The sequence below is a fragment of the Anastrepha obliqua genome, chromosome 4 (assembly GCF_027943255.1).
Source record: "Anastrepha obliqua isolate idAnaObli1 chromosome 4, idAnaObli1_1.0, whole genome shotgun sequence".
Lineage (NCBI taxonomy): Eukaryota > Metazoa > Arthropoda > Insecta > Diptera > Tephritidae > Anastrepha > Anastrepha obliqua.
Window position 1 is genome coordinate 21,062,038 of NC_072895.1, and position 22,026 is coordinate 21,084,063.

The window sequence follows — 22,026 nt, forward strand, 5'->3', positions numbered from 1 at the left end:
AACCTCCGAGTGTACTTCTGCCATGAAAAAGCTCCTCATAGAAAATATCTGCCGTTCGGAGTCGGCTTAAAACTTAGGTCCCTCCATTTGTGGAACAACATCAGGACGCACGCCACAAATAGGAGGAGGAGCTCGGCTAAACACCCGAAACGGGTGTACGCGCCAATTATATTTATATATATAAGTATATCCAAAAATCGATAGAAAATTTAATTGGACGAAGTTTCCTGGAAGCTCAAGTCGTTAGCTATAATAGAAATATGTTGAATTCGCGTTCAAAGTCGAAAAATCCAGTTTGGGCAGACAGTGGTGCCCAACGGAGGGTTGACATTTAGCACACGTTTTTATGTCTTAGATATTTTCCTTTATAACTACCACCACTTAATGCCCACCATTCCCAAGTTAGCGATGTTAGGATACCGGAACGACCACGACATGTGAAGGCACCCCGCACGATACTAACTACCTAACCACGTTCCCACAACAGTCGGTTCTACGTTACCGGAGCGACCCGGATTTATATTCGGCCAAGGACTATTAGTCCAGCAGCATTCCACATGCATGATGGGGAATGTTTATGCTGCTACAACAACAACACTAACCACATTTTCACCTGCTCCACCAAATCCACTCATCTAACCTCCCTCTCCCTCTGGACCCAACCTGTCGAAACAGCAGTTTCCTGGGCCTACCGTTAGATGAGCTAGACGAAGACGATCGGCGATTTACACTACACTGACAGGGCAAAGTTACTGCTACAACAACAACAAATCCCATTTTCATATTGGACCAATAACTGTCGTATCTGTAAGTTTCTCAAAAATTCTTTAAGAGTGCTAAAATGTTGAATGATGCTGCAACAACACAAACACATTCTTCAATTTCATTCGTACAAATATAAACAATCCTTTCTTTTTATCGCGCAAAACAAAAGTTCCGTTACGAGATAAAAATGTTATAAATAGATATTCGCACGTCACAAGCTACCAAAAAATAAGAAACTGAGTGCACTTTAACAAAGAATTCGTTAAAAGATTACTTTAACTTAGTCACCGCACTGTTATGTACTTACGAGATCATTCAAAACAAATTATTTCTCTCGGCCCCTCACTTTTACATTTAATTGATTAGAATAAAAAGTGAATTTTTCTAGTTTCTAGTTTCTGATTTCTGTGTGTTGATCATCTTTTCTGTGTAATGATAAGAACGCGTCGCGAAATCGATAAATTCTCGAGTGCGCTATGGACCGGCGGTGGGTGACAAAGTACCAATTATACTACTAGTTATTACAGCTCCGTCTGCCGCAGCCTCTTTATTTCGCCAACAGCGCTAGCTCTTTTGCTTTCGGCTACGTTTCGTCATATAATTCCGTTTGCGCTATTGTTGTGCAGATTAGCTCACAGCAAATACAATAACAGAGCGACACGAGCATACGTATAAGATTTGAGCAAGAAATTAGGAAATCGTACACTCAATATTTAAAGCTTGATAAAACTGCGACCGATATGGAGGCGCGTACCCATTAATATGTATAGTATATTTATATGTGTATGTATGTGTATGTGTATGCATGTACAAAAGCGTAGAGACTAATTGTAAATAGCTTAGGCAATGATGTTAGTTATTCGCAGAACAACCGACATTCACCGCCTTACAACAATGACTGTGTCAACTACTAAACTTAATTTTTAAACAATGAATATAATTATTGGAATCTGTATACTACCCTAAACTGCCAATATCTTGCTAACCTGCTCCGGCGTTTTACTAAAGACTGTTTCCGGATTCTCGAAACCATTCGCCGGATCGTGCACGCGCTCGTATATTTGTTTGTATATAGCAACAATAACATTGAAAGAACGCTTCTGCACAGCATTACGATGCGAGCTGGACATTAGCAACTGCACTTGTGGCAGCAGCAGCATTTCGGGCATTTCTAAAAAGGCCTCCATTTTATTCATAAATATTTTCAGCAAATTTGCCTCAATCTTCGTTTGGTTGTTTTGCAGTATTGTGTAGATGGGACCTAGATTCAGATTAGCTACCAAAGATGATGCTTGTTCGGAAATGAGCGTATCGATTTGAGCATCAGACTGTGCCTGCAATCGCTCCACACGCTCGTCCATGTATTCGTATACCGTCAGCGAGCTTTGCATGTGGTAGAGACAGTTTAGTAGATATACCGCCATATCGATTGTAGGCAAGTGGGAAGCTGATTCTTGTACTGATTGCAACAGAGGATCGATAACACAAGACACGATCTTTGTAATATCTGTTTGTCGTCCATCGACCATGGTTGCTACTGATAGTATTTCTTTGAGCATATTCAAAAGACGACCCACACTCGGCGGTGGCACTAAGTCGCGCTGTGGCGGTTCAAGTCCTAAATTAGCGCTCGCCGGACGTTGTAAAATGCTGCGCACTTGATTTGACAAGGAATTTAGGTAAATCTCTTCGCTAGATTTTTGTAAATCAATCAGCGTTTGTTCAAGTGCACCGCCCTTAACAACCTAAAATATACATGAAATTTAATAATTTACACATATTTTGTATGTATGTAATTCAGTGCAATATAACCTGTTTGATAATTTGCTGGTAAAAACGTAGTAAGTTAGATATGGCGAATAAGACGATAGTATCTTTTTCTGAAGTCAATATTGTTTCCACGCGCACCTTCAGAGGATGACAAACTCCATCCGCAATATAGGCTAGTGCAGTTTGTGTTTGATCCGACAAATCTGTAATAAAAATCGAAAGGAAATATGTGGCTTGCCAATGTGCTATTCAAGTGAATCTACCATTTTTATCGCATTTTTTTAGTAGCATCGATAAGTTTTCCTTTTCACTTGGAATTGCTTGATGCAACCAAGCAAACATGTCGCCGATGTAACGTTTTGGGTCATGAGCATGCATTTCAATAGGTTTTGAACTGCCATTGGCCCCGCCCTCGGTCAAAGCCTCAATAAAAAGGCGCACTAGTACGGCCCGCCTCGCAATCGCGTATTCGTCAATTACATACCTACAGAGCAGCAATATATTTGGGATATTACTTTTTATTAAACAACTTCAACATACTTGAATAGAACTGGTCGATCCTGGAGCCGGCTCATTGCTTCAATCACTAAAGAGCCAATTTCGTTATTTTCCAAGTTTCGACAGTGATTTTGTGTCCACCTATAAAGCCGTTCAAATGCACCCTCCTGATGCAGTGTCATCTCTTCCATTATTTCTAAGGCGGCAGTTTGATAGCCACATTGCATTAGTACGCGACAGTCGGCATGAATGCTTTGCACTCGGTTAAGAACAGTAAAAAATTCCGGTACAATTTGTGCATCTTTTGTGGTGCCATATAGAATTTGATGCTCGGGCACAGTGAGCTGGAAACGCGCCAAGAAAGCTTCAGCGATCTGCTGGTCTACCTGAAGACGTTCACGCTCGGTCTGCAGCGAATTGGTTTGGGTAATCAGGTCATGTGTCAATGCTTTTGAAGATTCCAAATTAGACTTCATAGTCTGTACTGATTTTGCCATAGTATCCAGATCTTCACAAACTGCATCAAGGGTATTTTTCACTTCCCGGAAAGCGTTGAGGAAGCTGTCGTTTATGCGAACCGTACGCCGCTCAATTTCGCTGCGTAGATTTCGACGATTTTGCAAAGTGTTTTCCGTAAAAAAGTTAGAAAGATTATTAAGTGCGTCCAGTGTATCCTAGAAGATCAAGAAGTGTTAATATAGTTAATGGAATTTAAGAAAATTCATACTTTATCCCCTTCCAATCTGGTTTCCAGAATCTTGTTCACACGTTTTTGAATTCGATCCTCAATCTTAGATTCTTCAATAGAAGTATTCATATTGTTTTCTAAATATTTTTTTCTCTGGACAAATAGAAATAATTGCAGAAAACGCCAACGTCAATAAAATAATAAATTCACCAATTGCATTTGAAACAGAAAGCAAACAGCTGTTTCCAGTGCTTCCGAAACTAGTGCGAAAAGCTTAATTTTTATGCAAAAGATTTGTAGTGCTCACACTCACCAACATAAATGTACGCCCGTACGCCTGTATGAACTGGCACAATGAAACATCGATTTACGGTACTACGAAACGGAGCGGTGGTGAGAAGTCATTTACATGGGGCTCTCATTAGTTTCCTCGTGTCAGCTGATACGGACTTACGTTTATGTTGGAGAGTGTGAGCACCATTAGATTTCACGAGGCATTCACAAGTCAAACATGTGTTGAACTAAAAGCCTAACGGTATAGTAGAGAATACCTACCGTTTCGCTAGAAAAATAGCCAAAACAGAAGTTCCATAAAACTTTTATGTTGTTTAAATATGTAGTAAAATTTTTATATAAAAATTAAAAATGAAGAAAAAATCGAAGATCAAAAGTAAATTATACGCATTTAAAAATCGATAATATCTCAAAAACTACTTTACTCTTTACAAAACCAAGTATATCAGTAGATTTGAAAAAAAAAATGGAAATATACGAAAAAATTTACATAAATTGATAATTCTGCAAAAATGTGTTCAAATAAGCTAATTTCAATAAAATTTCATAAAAATGTATGTATATTTAATTACTTTTCATTTGAAAAAGAAATAATAATAATTTTTTTTTTTAATATTAAAATTAGTTTATATATTGATTTTACTAGTTATATACAGTTGATTTTACTAGTTATATAAGTTCTTTTTTTTTTAATTTTTCCTGAGCCCTCAAGAGACCACAAACAAAAATAAAAATTTATGGCACGAATTCACCACTGCTCAGCTGTTCGTTCGTTTCTTTTTTTCAGTAACGAAATTTGTTGTAACCAAGGCTCATTAAACAGGTAGCAGCAGTAGAACAAGAACAACAAAAGTAATGTATTTAGCTTTTGGTATTGATCCGTAGAATGTCAAAATCTAAGAAGAAAGATTGACAGTTTAGAGTAACTTAAACAAAATTTGACAATTTCGACACCAAATAAACTGAAGCAACTTTTAGTCGAAAGCTCGAAAACATACGTACAGTACAGACTTTTTAGCGGGTCACCTTGTCACACACATTCAGGCATACCCATGAATATTGTAATTTTTGGCAAAGGACGTTATAAAAAGTTTTATATAGATTACTTTTGAAACAAATGTAAAGCGTTGAGCGATATGTTACGTTATGTTGTAAAATATGTATTAATCAGCATGCACATAAAAATTGGTAATTTTTTTCTAGTTTGGTAACTTTATTGGAAAAAATTTGCGGCAGTGTTGTAAGTGCGTATTAGTAAACCTGAAATGTCACTGCCACTTACTTGAAAGCTCAATTACAAAATTGTTAGCAGAAACTGATATAAAATCACCATTATATAAAAAGCACTTACAAGAAAATGTCGATAAAAACACAAAGAAAAAACTTTTACTTTATTCTTAACACTCGACAATGGACTTTCATCTGTACAGAAAATAAACAAATCTTATGTGCAAATACGTGTACATGCAGATATATGTGTGCACGATTTATTCCATATTTCTAATATTTATGTTCACTTTCGTAAATATTTCTGCCTCTTTCTTTTTCTTTATTTGTTGTATGGTGTCAAATTTCAATGGCTACATGCTCTTAATACGGTGAGAGGCGTTCTGGGCATTGTTCGTCAATAATCGCCATATAATACTCGGATCTGGTAGCACTAGTTTGTACTTGTACACAAAGCTGAGCATTATTCAAACTTTGTTGTTGTTAACAGCTGATCTTGTAATTTGCATTTTTGTATTCTTTCATTCTTTGCGTATCAATATTGTGGCAATTTATGCTATTAAATTTTAAAGCATTTCATACATAATAAAGTATTGAGCATTGGTAGTAGTGAAATATGAGTAAAGCTTTGCAAAGTTTGACGGCTCAGTATACAGATTCTGAGAATGAAGGTGAACCAGAAGATCTCAGTCCCGATTCATCAAACTCACAAACATCGCAGGTTTTGTACCCTATGTTTGCTGGTTTTACTATTTATTTTAAATCACTCTTTTTGTTGTATGGTTGGTTGCAGGCTATAATTCCAAAACCTCCCAGCCCAAAAGGAAGCCCTGAAAAAACGCCCAACGAAAGAGTAAAGAAACGAAGAAAACGTAAGAAGTCTGTGCGTCGCTTGGTTAGCTACCAAGATGACACAGTTATATCCGATGGCGACGAAGAAGAAAGTGCATTATCGAATTCAAATGATGAGTCTGAATCGGAGGACGAGGAAGAAGGCGTTAGTGCTCACAGTAATGAATTAACTTCAAGGGATACGAGTAGCAGTGTACAGATGGAAGTCGATGAGAACGTTGAAGTAGTGAATGAAAGTAAATCGCCAAAAAAAGTTGTTAAACTGAGTAAATATGCTCATTATGGATTTTCGCTACCACCGGAGCCAAAAGGCAAACCTTCAGCTGAGTTAATTGATAAAATTAAGCATTTGTATGGCAAAATGGAAACAAGCAATATGAATATGAATCAGATTATAGAAGGTCGCAAAGATTTTCGCAATCCAAGTATTTATGAAAAACTCATACAATATTGTGATATAAATGAATTTGGCACCAACTACCCGCCTGAAATCTATGATCCTCTACAATGGGGAGCTGAAAGCTATTATGAAGAATTGGCCCGTATTCAGAAAAATGAAATGCTCAAACGTCAAAAAGAACGAAAGGATACAGATAAAATTGAACAAGCAACAGCATTGGCACGTAAAGTTGAGGAAGAAGCCAAGAAAAGGTAAATAAGAGAATTTGTAGAAAACAAAATTAATAACTTGTCTAATTTAATTTTTAGAAAATCTAAATGGGATCAGCCGGCTGCTGCAGTTAAACCGGTACCGCCGACACTAACCACCACAGTTACGGGTACCAAAGGTACAGTTATATCGGCATTCGGTTCCTTGCCAAAGAAACCTGCGGCTTAGCGCATATTTGGCTGAAATATTTTAGTAGCGTAATGTAAGAAATTATGACATGATAATAAATTCCTCACGAAAGTAAAAAAAAAATAATATAACTGTTCAAATAATGAGAAGATTACGCTGTCGGCTTCGATATATGTATATGTAACAAAAATATCTGTATATTAAAAAAAAAATTTTATCTTTTCACTAGCGAAAATATCGCCGGATACAGACATATCCATACCCAAAATCCCGGATAACCTTAAAATAATGATGTCAGACTAAGCCTTAGAACTAGAGCGCAATATGGTACTTAATCTCCATTTCCTCTGACCTCGATTCTGTTTGATCACTTTGTTTGGTCATTATACTATTGACTTAAAACATTGTTTTTTTCTATCAAGTTTTTGGAAATACTGTTATGGGGACATTCCTTAATTCAGCTTGTTCGGAACATGGCGGAAAAATGTAGAATGTGTGGCCAATATCCGGCTCTTAGAGAATTTGAAAGAATCAGCTGATGGACTGACGTAACCGGGACCATGGCAGCGGTTCGTTTCGTTCGAAGGAAATCAACACAGCAATCACTCCCGTTACTTCGTTGCCGTCTGAAAAACGACTAATTTAACGAGCGTTAACGGGCACGAAGCAACATAAGCGAAAGCTGTGTTGATTTTCACAATCTCAGTTTTTTTCGTAAACAAACCGCTGTCATGCCCCCAACGACGTCAGCAAATCAGCTGACTGTTTCAAATTCGCTGAGAGCTGATTAACGGTCTGATCAAGGCGAGTCTATTACAGGTGGTATCGGTAAATCAGCTGATTTGATTTTTTTCTTTCGCCGTGTCCATGTGGCTGTCAGCACAAAGTGAAACAAGGCGAATTCATTCTTTGCTTTCTACTTTGCCAATACTTTCAAATCAATACTTTGACAATCAAACGTGCTAAACATTGTTCTTGGTTTAGTGTTAGCACCTTTAATGAATGCACCTGGGGTCTGATCTTGGTCACACCTTCTGAAATTTTTTTTCCCATGCCTCAAAACTCACTTTCAAGGCGAATTGAGTACCAAAGGTGGCATCTTTCCAGTTACAGTTACTTTATTTTTCGCGATTTTGACAAGCTTGACGACAGATCTCTTACCAATACAAAGCAAACAGAAACTACATGCTTGTGAAAATTCAGTGCATGGCTTGGTAGTATTGTGTTTTGTGAGACTTCAGCTAAACCAACTAATGAAAATGAAGTACTACGTGTTTCCACGACTGTCGGTTCTGCGTTACCGAAACGACCCGGATTTATATCCGGCCAAGGACTGTCACTCCAGCAGCATTCACCGTATGTAAGTATGGGGAATGTTTATGCTGCTACAACAACAGCAACAACAAGTACTACGTGTTAAATTGTGAAAGCACCAATTAATAGAATCTTCTTCTTCTTTTTATTTAGGACATGCCTGTTTTTCTTTACACAATTAATATAATACCTCCAAATGCAGTTTAATTTTTCTAGCGGTTTTATGCGTTTCATGAGCAGTTTATGCCTCTGATTCTAAATTGGCCCCCACTGCAATTACAATGAAGGATGAGTAAATTTCGACAACCAACAGAATTCCTCAACATATTTTGGCAAGTGAAGAGCAGAATAACTTTTATTGATTTAAATACATTTTTTAAAAGTATTTAAATAAAAATAAAAAAAAAAAATTCCTTGCATATGCTTCAATGTTAAATTGACAGTGGCATCTCTAGCCAGACTGTGTTGGTAGCACTGATTGCCTTCGTTTGCGGCGAAATACAGCGACAAGAATTTGGTTGTCGGTTGTTGAGCTGTTGTGCTTAATATATTTTCTTTTCTATTTGAATTTTATTATTTCTAATTCAATCTTGCTCAAATTTCCGCGTTTTGCATTGAAAAACTCAATACTAATGTTTGTGCGTCGTAAATCGTCGCGAGTAAGCTTTTTGTATTCAGAGTAAAAGTGCAACAATTCCATAAAAGTTCGCCTTAAATATTTGGTGAAATAATTGCGAAGTGAAAAGAACTTGTTATTACGGGTTTCGAAAAGCGGCTAGTGTGCAAGTAAAACAAAAAAGAATTTCGATATTTTATACGAGTATTAATTGCTGGGCCGTAATTCATACTAATAAAATAAGACATCAGCTACTACCACACCTATATATTGGTAGATTGGATTTGCGTGAAAGTGAGTGCTAGGAAATTGCGAACACCCATAAATGCGTGCCCCTTCAGCTGTTCCAATTGCTAAATTTTGTTCGGTATGATATTGCGACTAAGTTATGCACAGTAAAAACCAATAAAGGTGTCTTGTCGTTGCGGAGAAGCTAAAGGTAATTTTATACTACGGCCACACACACACATATGTATGTAGATGATAAATACAAAATTGTATAAAAAGTTGACTTAAGAGAATTCTTAATTATTTTGAAAATTATTCAGTTAATTGGTTACTTAATTTGCCGAAGGCTATGGGAAAAACTTTGCTCGTCACCAACAATGTACCTAAGCGGCTGCAATCGGCGAGTAATAAAGGATGACAAACGTGCAGTTGATTTTCAGGTTCTGTTGAAATAAGTTTCAAAATGTTTCTAATTATCCGAGCATTAAATTATCCTACTTAAAAAGTAAATAATTGGTGAATCTTACAACTTTTTTCCGAATAAAATAAGTCACATAAAACAAATTGGTGTGATTCAAAGCTTGTAAACCTTGCGATAATGTCTAAAAGGTTTTCTTCAATGTCATGGAATAAAAGTTCCTATAAATTTTCAACCAGTTCTGATTAATACTTAATCCATAATTCTGATTAAACATTCAAACAAGCACACAACGTGCGTTGTCTCGTTGTTCAATATCAACTCCACCTAAATCTCTTTTTTCACGATAGAGACGTTCCCAAAAAATTGGTGTACAATGAGAATTAAGGGGAGGTTCTAGTCCAGACGCCCGAAAATGTGTGCAATTTCATGATTTTTTTTTAGAGTACATACGTATTTGTTTTTAAAAACTTTTGTGGCATTTATTTGTCTCTATTTTAAAAAGTTTACAAAAATTTTTCGTCTCCGGCCCTCACTGACGATGGTCGTGCGCGGGGCGCTCTACTGCCAAGTAATCTGAAACGAAAAAACCAAAAAAAAAAATCTTAAAATGGATGAAATTTGGGGGGCTTTATAAATTTTCGATTTTTAAAAAACCCTTAAAAAAAAGGGACCCTTTGAATAAAAACACCTTTTTTGCCTCTTTTTATTTGTTTTAACGTTAAAAAAACGATACTAAAAAATTAAAAAAAGAAAAAACGCTTCCTGAAGGCCCCCTTAAATTGAATAAGCTTTAATTTCAGCCACCAAACGTCGAAATCGGCGTAGTTTTTGGAGCGGAATCGCGCCCCGCGCTCAAAAAAAAAGGTGTTTCGAGAAAAACGCGTTCAAAGTTTGACGAAGCGGCTCCGAGCGCGCGATTCTACCTGTTTTTCGGCCGACGCGCTCTCTCGTCTATACGCTTTAACTCGTAAAATCAATTAGATAGGAAAATATGCTTTTGAATACACATTTTTAAGACCTTAAGGAAGAAAATAAAGCAATATAAAAAAATAGGTTTTTTGGTCGACTTTGACTAGAAACTCCCCTTAAGTGAAAACAATATTAAAAAATTCTTTTTAGAGTTCACTTGAAAATTTATTTCGCGCTTACGCATTATTAAACATCGAGAGCAAAATCTACCGAGTCTCAAAGACTTTTCTTCAGACCAATTTAAGGAGTTAGGGGCTGTCAGAGGCCCGAAAAATAATGATTTTCAATAATTTTCTTTTGCTAGTCAATTGCTTTATTTTACAAAAATAAAAACACAGCATTAATGCATCATGTTTCAACTTGACTTTAGCAAAATTCCAAAACAAAAAATTAGTAATTGTAAGAGTTATCGCTGTTTGTGTGGAGCCCGTTTTTCCAAAATTCCCTTGCGGTGATCAGCACAAGTCCTTGGAGATTCATCTAAAATCAATCGGACAAGAAAAATTAGTTTTATTAATAGATAATCTTGTGCCTGATCGAAGTTTTGTTTTTTCAAAATTAACAACATGACCGCCTCAGAAAATATTTTTCAGATATTCGAGAAAAAAAAAACGACAATTAATTGTTAAAAAAAAAATCGAAATTATTGAAAAAAAAACCGTCGATCGGCACGAGTTTTTTATGTTTCTTAAAAGCAGTATAGGTTAGGTTAGGTTAAATGGCAGCCCTAGCTTACGGGAGTGGAGAAAAGAGAAGGGAAGGAAGAAGGACCCTTGGGATTAGAGCCAATGATGACCATGCATTTACGACGACGCCGACGGTGGTTGATTTACGTTCGTAGTTAGCCGCTTCAAGCCCGCTATATCCGCAGGCGTAGCCAAAAAATGAGAGCCCAGATGTCTAAATCTTTGCCAGACGAGAGCAGGGCAGCTGAGAAGAAAGTGTTGAAATAATTCCATCTCGATCTCAAGATAGCTCCTGCAGAACGTACTTGAGGCAATCTCACCGCATGAACTCCTAACGGACAATGTCCAGTAAGGATACCCACCAAATTCGAGAGCTGGGGCTTTGTTAGCCGTAGGAGTTCCCTCGAGCGTCCCCGATCTACTCGTTGCCAGAAGGATCTAAATTATTAAAAAATTAAATTAAATTAAATTTTATTGCAATCTACCAAGCGGCTTTTAAGTTACACTGATTACCACTTTATAGTTTTGAAAAAAGAAACGCATTTAAAGTTAAATTAAAAGCTCCGGAGCGCGAATTTCATAAAATATTGAAAATCGAGTTAAAACAAAACAATTCGTGTAAAAAAGATTTTTTTTTAACTTGTTTAAAATCAAATTCGTGTAAAAAGAGAATTAGTTGTACTTCATTGCTATTGATATGTAACAAATCATCTATTTTTTTCTACTTGATTCCTCATAGCATTTATGAACACTAAAAATGAGATTATTTCGCTAAAAATTACGTGATGATACAAACTTTTAGCGTTCGTTGCAATGTTGCCGTGTCAGAATTTTGTTATTTTTATGCTTGAATTAAGGCAAAATATATTTTAAATATTTACTTCTTGATTCTACATATGAATATATGTATGTGTGTCTCTACCTACTGCGTGTCTACCTACTAAGTTATTAAGCCTGTAAAATTTTAAGAAATTGAAAAAAATTTCGTTAATGTTGCTGCTATGCACGCCAACGCCTTAAGAGCCCCCACCACTCAGTTAGTTATTGCCTCTTTTCGCACTAAATCACCATTACAGTAGAGTACATTTGGCTATCGGCAATACCAATTCTTCCACTCTGTAAATACAAAACAAAGATTGTATCGTGGAGCTCATAATTCCGCCGCTCCTGCTGTGTATTGATTACACAGCATTAGAGGCATTCTTTTTAATGATTTTTGGTGGCGTTCCGTGATGCTTCGTATGATGTTTCAATTAAACCCTTAGTAAAATGCAATTGACGATAATCAGGGAATCGCAAAATATTAATGTGGGTACTCGTGAGTTTATTGGAACGTATGTACCCAGTCAGGTGTAGCCTTTGCATATATGTATGTATGTAAGTAGTTGGCATAGGATATGCGGAAAATTTGTATTAAGTGCTACAGGCAGCGGTAATAGAAAATGTGTCCATTAGTTCAGTATACCCATGCTATTTCCTTCAGTTAACAGTTTTATTATTTCTTTTTTTTTTGTAATCTATATATATAAAAAGAAGTTACATTTCCTTGGTAATCTTATAACTCAAGAACCGCTGAACCGATTGACACAAAAATTTTAGAGTTCTTTTCTATCTTTGAGGAGGTAGTTTGTGTGAAATCGGTGCAGCCGTTCTTGAGTTATGACATTTTATGTGAGTAATGGTTTCCTCTCATACGAAATGCCTGTATGGGGGAAACAACAACAAATACACAGCCGCTTATGAGCGTTTCTGTTGTACTGTTGTGGTTGTAAGTGTATTATGTTAATATTAATTTTGTACGAAAATATAATAAAAACTGGAGCATTCAAGGAACTGGAAAAACATTTTTAACTTTATTTATTTTAGCATAATTTATTTAGCGTAATAAATTGAAATGAAAATTAAAGAATCAAAGTTTAATTACAAGTTTTTATCGGCTCTTTCACCTTACCTGTATATAGGTGACCACCACAATCAAATTTTAAAAAAGTACAGAAAAGGCTATTGTGGCATCTTTAGAAAGTATGTTGAATGAAAAAAATCAACTAATTCAACTGTTTAAACATTTTACGAGTTCTATAAAGAAAACTTAATATGAAAAATTTCTTGCGATATAAAAAAACATTTTATGTATGGTGGAGCGAAGCCCACTGGGAAATGCTAGTATATTTATAAATATTTTTACACGTGCATGTTTACAACCCTGAATGTATGTAAACACATACTAAAAATCTTCTAAATATAAAATAGTTGTAATGAAATTTTTATAGTTCATTTCTTTTATTTTCAGCTCGCGAAACGTTTACACTCTATTCTATGCATTTAAAAGAAAAGTATTAAGTTATGACATTTCTCTCAAGCTTCAATATTTTATTTACAATTCATCAACGACGTTAGATGTGCAAAGCTTAGCAAATAAAAAAAGTATTGTTGGCGACAAATAGCGCGATAAGTTACTTATTTCAAATTAAACTCAACTGCAACACTAATTAATGTTTAAAAAAAAACGATTTGTAAAAATGTGCAGCAACAGCATTGAGAATAACTTGTAAAAGTGAAAAATTAACGCAATTAATTTAAATCGTTCTATCGTTTATGAGATTTTATTTGCGCTAAATGAATTAGTTTTGTTGCGCTACTTGGCAAGATTGCTTAGTTTTTTTTTTATTAAAACATAAATTTACACATTTCCAAGCAAATAAGAAATAAAAAACGAAACAACGCTTAACATTCTTTTGGAGTCTATTGATAACATGGCGGATTCATATTATCAGGTAAGCTTTTTGTTTCTGCGATAAAATTATTATCAATCGGATTTATGTGTGCACATACAGTTGCGGTCAGAATCTTAGTAGTGCTTATGGCTCATTATATTTAAGTGGCCACGTTTTTTTTATCACAACAATTTTTCGCCATACACTGTAAAATCCGTTAGATTAAGAAGTCGGCTTTAAGTTATGCAATCACTTGTTAAACTTAACCTGGTTTCGTTAATTTTGCATGAACTTTTAATTGCAATCCCTTTTTAGTCAGTCAAAATCTTAGTAGTGTGTGAAAAATTAATATTATAGCGACTATCTTTGTGAAAATTAAAAAAAAAAAAAAACGGTGAGATAAGTTTATTTAACTGATATTCTGTAGCTAATGGCCAAATTTTTATTATTCCTCATTCAGTAATGTCTAGAAGGAAAAACTGCACATCCGTGAATCGCGCCCTCATAAAAAATTGATTGCTGATGGAAAAACTTATGTGGAAGTGCAAAATATCATTGGTTGCTCACCAACAATGGTACGTAATGCCATCAAGTACAAACCAAGTGGCAAAAAGCGTGGAAGAAAGCTAGCAATGTCGGCAAGGGAAGTTAAGTCTATCGTCAGATACTCAAAGCAGTTTCCATTTGCGGTTGCTACTGCGATAAAAGATGCTTTCAAAGTGTCTTCGAGCGTTGTGACTGTTCGTCGACGTTTGCGTGAGCACGGCCTGGGTGCCCACAGTCGAAGAAAAGTGCCGTTGTTGACACAAAAACGCATGTAGAAAAGATACTTCGATTCGCCAAAGAACATATAAATTGGCCTTTGACCAAATGACGTAACATTTTATGGTCGGACGAGTCGAAGAGTGTCTTGTACGGTGGAAAGGGATCGCGCCAATATGTATGACGATCACCTAACACCGAATACCAGCCAAAGTTTACAACAAAAACATGGGCATGCTTTTCTTGGCTAGGCGTGGGACCCATTCATTGGCTTAAGGAAATGATGACTGGCGCTTCATATGTTGATATACTCAAGGGCATCATGCTGTCATATGTCAGAGACGAAATGCAAGTTGTTTGGACGTTCCAGCAAGACCACGATCCCAAACACACGTGCAAAGTTGCTAAAAGATGGTTTGAGGAGAGTCAGATTAATGTAATGGAATGGCCGCCACAGTCACCAGACATAAACCCCATTGAAAATTTTTGGGTTGATGTCAAGGAGGTAGTAGCCCAATGCAAGCCAACATCTAATGCGCAACTATAGGAAGTTGTAAAGAGCGCATTGGAGTCGATTTCGATTGAAAGATGCAAAAAACTTGTTGACTCAATGCAACGCCGTTGTGATGCAATTCTAAAGATTAAGGGTCATGCAACAAAATACTAATTTAAATACTAAACCAAACCCCATGTAAAAATAAAAATAAAATCACCATCATATACAAGTTTTGTCAAAATTTTTTTTTACAATTTGTTACACTACTAAGTTTTTGATTGAGCGGCCAGTTTTCGCTGCAGTTTTTCTAAATATAATTTCACCTTACTGAAATAAGGTAAACGTTGTTTTTTTTTGGATTTGTTTTGTTTGACATTTAGGCTATAAGAGGGAAAAAATAAACTTTTTTATAGAAGCGATTGCACGCACTTTTTTAACCCATTGCATTTTACGCATGTGCACTACTAAAATTTTGACCGCAGCTGTACATGCATGCATATAATGCGAAAAATAATAGCTACACCAAATTATGAGTTTCTGAAAGTAGGAGTTACTAAATACAATAATAGTTATAAAATTACAATTAATCTGGTTTTTATTATTTAATTAATTTACTTACACTGATATCCGATTATTTAGGCGTGCACTATTTTCTTGCGCCACTAATAAATATAATTGTCTGCTTCCGGCCACATTGAGCATTGTTTGTAATCTCTGTCACATACATACGCGTACATACGAGTATGCATACTAATTTCATGGCTGCAGTAGTGGCCTTACTGCAGTTTGCGGTATAGAGAACCAGTTCGCCTTCTCTGTATTTTGCTCCTTCGAGTTTGTATTATCTGTATGTGGCACATTTACAGCCTTTTTTTAAATATAGTATTTTTAGCTTTTATTACAATTGTTCCATTTGTGGAAAATCATCAAGACGGTCACCACAAAATGGAGAAGGAGATCGCTCGGCCAAACACCCGAAAAGGGTTGGAGTGCCAATTGGAAATATAAGAATTTATGTTAAAATAAAAATACTTTGATAAAAGAAATCCATTATTTTCTCGGTAGATGGCTGTAGTGATCGATATCCCGTAAAGTATCTATCAAACAATTTAAAGTTAATACTTCTTGTCAAGGGGCCAATTCACATTAAAAAATTCTTTAGCGGATTTTTGACTTTAGCAAAATTTCAAAAAAAAAAAAAATAATAATAATAATAATTGTAAAAGTTATCGCTGTTTGTGTGGAGCGCAATCGGGCAAGAGAAATTAGTTTTATAAATAGATAATCTTGAGCCTGATCGAAGCTTTTTTTCTTCAAAATTAACAATAAGGCGGCCTCAGGAAATATTTTTCAGATTTTCGAGAAAAAAAACCGACAATTAAAAAAAAAAATCGAAATTATTGAAAAAAACTTCGATCGGGCACGGGTTTTTTATGTTTTTCAAAAGCAGTATACATTTTATTGAAATCTACCAAGCGGTTTTTAAGTTACAGTGATCACCAGTTCAAAAAACATAGTTTTGAGAAAAACGCATTTAAAGCTTCGGAGCGCCCGAGCGCCCTTTGTTAATATTTTTAAGATATTATACTTTAAGAAAATGCAAAAAAGCAAAATCCAATTTTTTGAAAATTTTGACTACCCCTAACCTCTGAATGGTGCCGATACTGTAATAGCTAATTTCGTGTAATTTTGGTTTCGTTGATTCCGTTCAGGCATTTTTGATGTTTAAGAAAATGTCGGTAACATCACAGAAATAATCGAAGTTGACCGGCATGTTGGAAGTCGTAGCATCGCCCAGGAGCTACAGATCGACCAAAAACAGTTTTAAACCATTTGCGCAACAATGTTTAGTAAAAATAATGGTTTTCTGTTTCCCAAAAAAAATATATTATACGACCGTAATATATTTTTTATTTTTATTTTTCTAAAACTCTTGGCAGCGAGCAATCATAAGAAAAGTTTCTAACTCGACTAAGTCTTGTGCCAACTTGGCCGCTGTTGTTCAAAATAAGGTTTCAAAAACAACAATTTGGCGCACATTACCGAGGTGCAATCATTTAAAATTATCAAAAATAAGGAAAAGAGCCCATCTTTTGCCACGGCCCAAGCTGGCGCGTCTTCAGTTTGCAGAAAAACACGCAGTAAGATAATTGGAATATTTTTAATGTTGCCCAATTTCATATTATTTTTTAAAAAGGTTATGTTTTCGGATAAAAAAAATGAAACCTTGTTGGGCCTGATGGTTTTTTAAATTATTGGAGAGATTTGCGCAAGAGCTATATTCTAGACGACAGAAAAAAAAAAATTGAAAAAAGTATACTTTTGTTTAACGATCACTTTAATTAAACAGTGTCTTATCATTTTGAAACGTCTGGAAATACGTTTTTGTTAAAAATTTTCTTTATGTATTAAAAAAGTTCTAAATTCTGTAATGAAACAGATAACTTTTGTTACTATAATCGATGTGTAAAATTTTTATTTTCCTCTGAAATCTATAAATACTTCGAAAAATGAGGGGTGTCTTATGATTATGAAACCCACCTTATATACATATAATATATAACGTGCAACCGGGGTACTGTGAACAGTCCTTGCAATAATTAGTTCATTGTATCCAGACCCCACTGTACTTTGGTTCATAAAAATCGGAACACTGAATAAATTAAAATACTAATTCAGCATGTTTATAGCGGAAAACCCGTGTATCATTCCTCACAGTCCTTACTCCAGTAGTAAATTTTTTTTTATTGCAAATAACCGCTTTAATGGCATTATTCGTAAAATCAATCACCCTGTATTCATGCACATACGTGAAGTATGGTTGTAAGCAAATCGAAATTTCTTGATAATCTTTATTAATTTTGCCAACTCGGAAAGAAATGTATTCAATTAAAGTTTTCAAAAATTTTACAAATGCCAGTAAATTCTCCTCAATTTGGCGCACATTGAAACCTGTTTTTTGTTTTAATTTAGTTTTGTTTTCTACCGCTAGTGATAATCGCCGAGAGTAGGTTGTTTTGCGATGGTGGTGAGTAGGTAGGTGAGGAGCTGTTTTCGCATTGCGAGCAGTGGCAAGAGCGATATATTTGAATTTTGCGGCTTAATCACTTTGTTGTTTTTCCTTGCATTGTTTCCCTCATTTCATTTCACTTTGTGTGTTTCATGCCATACCACTAAGCTCTGATCAAATCCGATATTCTTTCAGCGGTCAATGCCTGCCTGGTTGCGACGACTGTTGCTGTTGCTGGTTCACCTCGTTTAGCGTTCCTCGGTCTTTGGTTTTTTCGATTTTCAAGTTTATGCGATTTCTTTTTATAAATCAGAAAACCCAATTGAGATGAACTTAGGACTGTTTTGTTTATACCCTTTACGATTTTGAAAATTATACTTTTTTGTATAAATTGTGCAAAGCTGTGAAAATTTAAATAATGCAGAAATAGTTATTACAATTTAAGTTGAAAATTAAATTTACAAACTTCGTAAATTATTTGTATTATGATGAGTGAATGCTTATACATCTACGGATTATAGCAATTCTTTTGCTTCTTGTGATTACCGCTTTTATGGAAACTGGTATTCAAACTGTAATAAAAATATTTAGCACACTTGCTTGTTGTGTGTGCCCCCTATTCCGGTCCCATTACGCGTACATGCAAATGCGAGTTCTTGCAACATGGAAAATTGGGACGCAGTCATAACTGTTGCCGTTAGCGAACGAGTTCCAACTTACTGCTTTTCGTTGTACTACATAATTCTATTTATGAGTTTGTGCAATGGAGTAGCAGCGCAACGAAAAAAAAAATTCAAGTTTACAAAATTCGAAATATTGTTGCTGCATTTTTCCATAAAATTTCTAGGAGTTGGTAATTGCAATTGAAATTGGAAAATTATCAGATATCACTTTCACTGCAACGCTGCCATCTGTGTGAGTGAACTCTGACAGAAGTTGGTGGCAAAGCCAACGGAAATGCCACTTGCAGTCGCTCTGGGTTAAAAGTCAGACTCTGTAATGGTTAAGGCACGAATAATTGGATATATTCAAGCAGAGGAAAAAATATAAACAAAAAAACTGTTCTGTTGCAACTGTTACTGTCCAGCTATAGTGTAATTATTCGACCCAACCTGCTGAGCAGATGATGACGTTACATTTCCGTGCTTTAAAATAACGCATAGCGGTTTGTACACAGTTATGAGCAAAGAAATAGCACAGCTTTCAAATCAAAAATGAAATTTATGTACAAGGTGAAGTCCAAAATAAACAAGACTGGCGTCATAAAAATATTTTTGATGGCGCCATATTTTTAATGAGTTAGTGCGTCGGAAGTTATATCCCTAGTTGACTTCCAGTGAAAGCTTGATGATATTCTGTTCGGTGGAAGCGAAGTTATTGCGTCTAAAGTGTCAGTATGTTTGTGTCATCAGTACAAAAATGAGTTTCGAACAAAGAGTTAATATCAAATTTTGTTTTAAAATCGGTCAAACGTTTACCGAAACATTTGAATTGATGAAAAAAGTTTATGGCGATGATTGTCTATCTTGTGCCAGAGTTTATGAGTGGTTTACACGTTTCAGAGGACCGCCCAAAATCAGTAATCACCGAAAACTCCATCGAAGTTTTTCGTAAATTTATCAAAAATGAACCGAAATCATCGTTGAAATTCATAGAATCGGAGTTAAATATCTCCAAAAATATCGATTTATCGCACGTTTCATTCCCCACAAGTTAACTGAGGACCAAAAATTGCTCAGAATTCAACATTCGAAAGACCTCATTAAAGAGGCCGGAAAAGACGAGAACTTCCTTTACAACATTGTAACTGGTGATGAAATGTGGTGTTTCCAACATGAACCTGAAACTAAGCGTCAAAGTGTCGAATGGAAGGCCCCAGATAAATCGCGTTTGGAGAAGTCAAAAATCAAATCGATTCTCATTTGTTTTTACGATTCCAAGGGAATTGTCCACAAGGAGTTCGTGCCAACGGACCAAACTGTCAATGCAATTTTCTATCTTGGCGTTTTGAAGCGTTTGTTGCATCGCATTCGTCGAATTCGCCCTGAATACCGCGAAGGAGGAAGATAGCACTTATTGCATGATAATGCACCATCTCATCGATCCACTCTTGTGACTGATTTGTTGACTAGAAATCGCATTTTAACCATCATTAACTCAGCGTATTCGCCTGATATGGCTACCTGTGACTTCAACCTATTCGAAAAATTGCATTTGGTCATGAAAGGAAAACGTTTTGCGTCAGTAGAGGCCATCCAAATAGACGCAGAGCGCAGATAGTCCTGGGAACTCCACGCCATTCAATTTCCAGACGTATAGCTGTGTTTCCGGTCATTGGACGAGAAGGAGACTATTGAGCATTTTCTCTGTAAATGTCCGGGTTTGGCAGCCAGACGATTAAGGTCAGTGGGGCAGTGCTCCAACCTAAATCCCAGCAACCTTATCCGTTACATCAACAGCTCTGGTAGGCTGTAGATATCTGCCTGTTGGAGGTCTCATAATGGTGCTTTAGTGCTACTTGGGGAGTGCCAGTCTGGTACTTAAACCATTTTACCTACCTACCTGTATACTTCTGTAGAAGTTAAAAACTTCATGGTAAATGTTTTAAATCTCTCAAAATTAAATTCGATATTACAATGTTCATATGTGTGAATTTTTTGTGCTCCTAACTGTATATATTACATACATAAACTGCAAACCGTTGCTGGCGCGTTTGTTGATTGGATTTATTCACGAGGAGCACCTGATAAGTCCGTGTTCCAAAATATGCTATGAAAGAAAGTTTAGTTTGTATATTTTTTTTTCGAAACAAATTTTTGAATGAAAAAATATTAAAAATATAAAAAAATATAAATCCAATAATATTGGAAAAATATTCCTTGATTTTTGCTTCTAAATTGGACCATCTTCTATGCTACTCTCCGCTTCTCTCGAAAACTAGACTATGCTACATGGGTGCTTAAAGCTTTGACAGGCTACAATCTATGCCTGAACTGTAGTTCGAGCGATTCCTAAAATTCGCGAACAGTACACGCATGCATTACTCGCTAAAAAGGACTCTGATCTGGTATCGCAATAGACCAAAATGGTCTCTGCGTGGTTTCGGCCAGCCAGTATAACTTACCCTTTGCTTCTAAATGGATCTCTTCAGCCACTTCCATATTATTGCCATTCATACACGCCTGCATTATCTGGCAAAAATAGCACCGCACGCGTCTATTTGCCTTATCCCACCACCTCACGCTGCTAAGCCAATAAGTTGGCATAATTCGAATCATTTACTCCTAATACCTAAGGCATATAATGATTCAATGGTATTCCTTCTGAATGCGAACAACTGCTCGAAACAGAGCTTGGACGCTAACGGTTCGACTTCGACTTCCTTCAGTTAGATTAGATTTAGGTTTATTGGAGGTTTGCACTTCGACCTCTTGGTCTTTTGTGCCCTGTACTCAACACAATACCTAATCCAGACCGAGTTCCCTTATTAAATTTAAGGTATAGCTGGGTTGAATGGAGCGGAAGTGCCTTTCTTCTCGCTGCAAATGGCCGAGATGTATCAACCTTCTTCGCGCTATAGGGCTGCATTCAAAGATAAGGTGCATTGGAGTCTCCTGGGTTTGGTCACAGAAACGACAAGAGTTAGTGGACCATATTCCGATTATGTACAGATGGCTGTGCAGTCTGCAATAGCCTGAGGGAATGCACATGAGCATTTCCAGTTTATCCTTGGGCAGAGTTTGTTGAACCTCTTTTGGTTATACCCCCCGTTAAGCATTTCGCCCGGCGTAGCCCCACAGTTCGGTGCCAGCTATCGTCCTTTAGTCCTAGCTCTTTATTCCTCAGCTTCTTCTTGATGGTGTGTTGCCCCATAGCAAGGAAGGGCTCGTGTTTTATTAATTTCAGGCCCCAGCCTC

The 22,026-nt window shown here is 36.2% G+C and overlaps 3 protein-coding genes across 3 annotated transcripts in view; 2 read left to right on the top strand and 1 right to left on the bottom strand.

Annotated features, from left to right (window-relative positions):
* Positions 1–838: 838 nt before the first annotated feature.
* LOC129245672 (conserved oligomeric Golgi complex subunit 6) lies at positions 839–3,944 on the bottom strand. Its single transcript, XM_054883992.1, has 5 exons — positions 3,761–3,944; positions 3,076–3,707; positions 2,799–3,019; positions 2,578–2,738; positions 839–2,510 (listed from the first exon to the last, which is right to left on the bottom strand). Exons 1-5 carry the CDS (start codon positions 3,848–3,850, stop codon positions 1,728–1,730), a joined length of 1,887 nt encoding a protein of 628 aa, XP_054739967.1. The 5' UTR covers positions 3,851–3,944; the 3' UTR covers positions 839–1,727.
* A 1,823-nt stretch (positions 3,945–5,767) lies between these two features.
* Positions 5,768–7,040, top strand: LOC129244593 (SAP30-binding protein). The gene is made up of 3 exons (XM_054882314.1): positions 5,768–5,963; positions 6,036–6,745; positions 6,803–7,040. Exons 1-3 carry the CDS (start codon positions 5,859–5,861, stop codon positions 6,930–6,932), a joined length of 945 nt encoding a protein of 314 aa, XP_054738289.1. The 5' UTR covers positions 5,768–5,858; the 3' UTR covers positions 6,933–7,040.
* A 1,681-nt stretch (positions 7,041–8,721) lies between these two features.
* LOC129244756 (serine/threonine-protein kinase N) overlaps positions 8,722–22,026 on the top strand; it is a 155,607-nt gene continuing 142,302 nt past the window's right edge. Inside the window, exons 1-2 of the mRNA XM_054882574.1 lie at positions 8,722–9,262; positions 13,418–13,901. Of these exons, the coding sequence (XP_054738549.1) occupies positions 13,881–13,901 (21 nt within the window). The 5' untranslated portion in view covers positions 8,722–9,262; positions 13,418–13,880. The remainder of the gene's footprint in view (positions 9,263–13,417; positions 13,902–22,026) is intronic.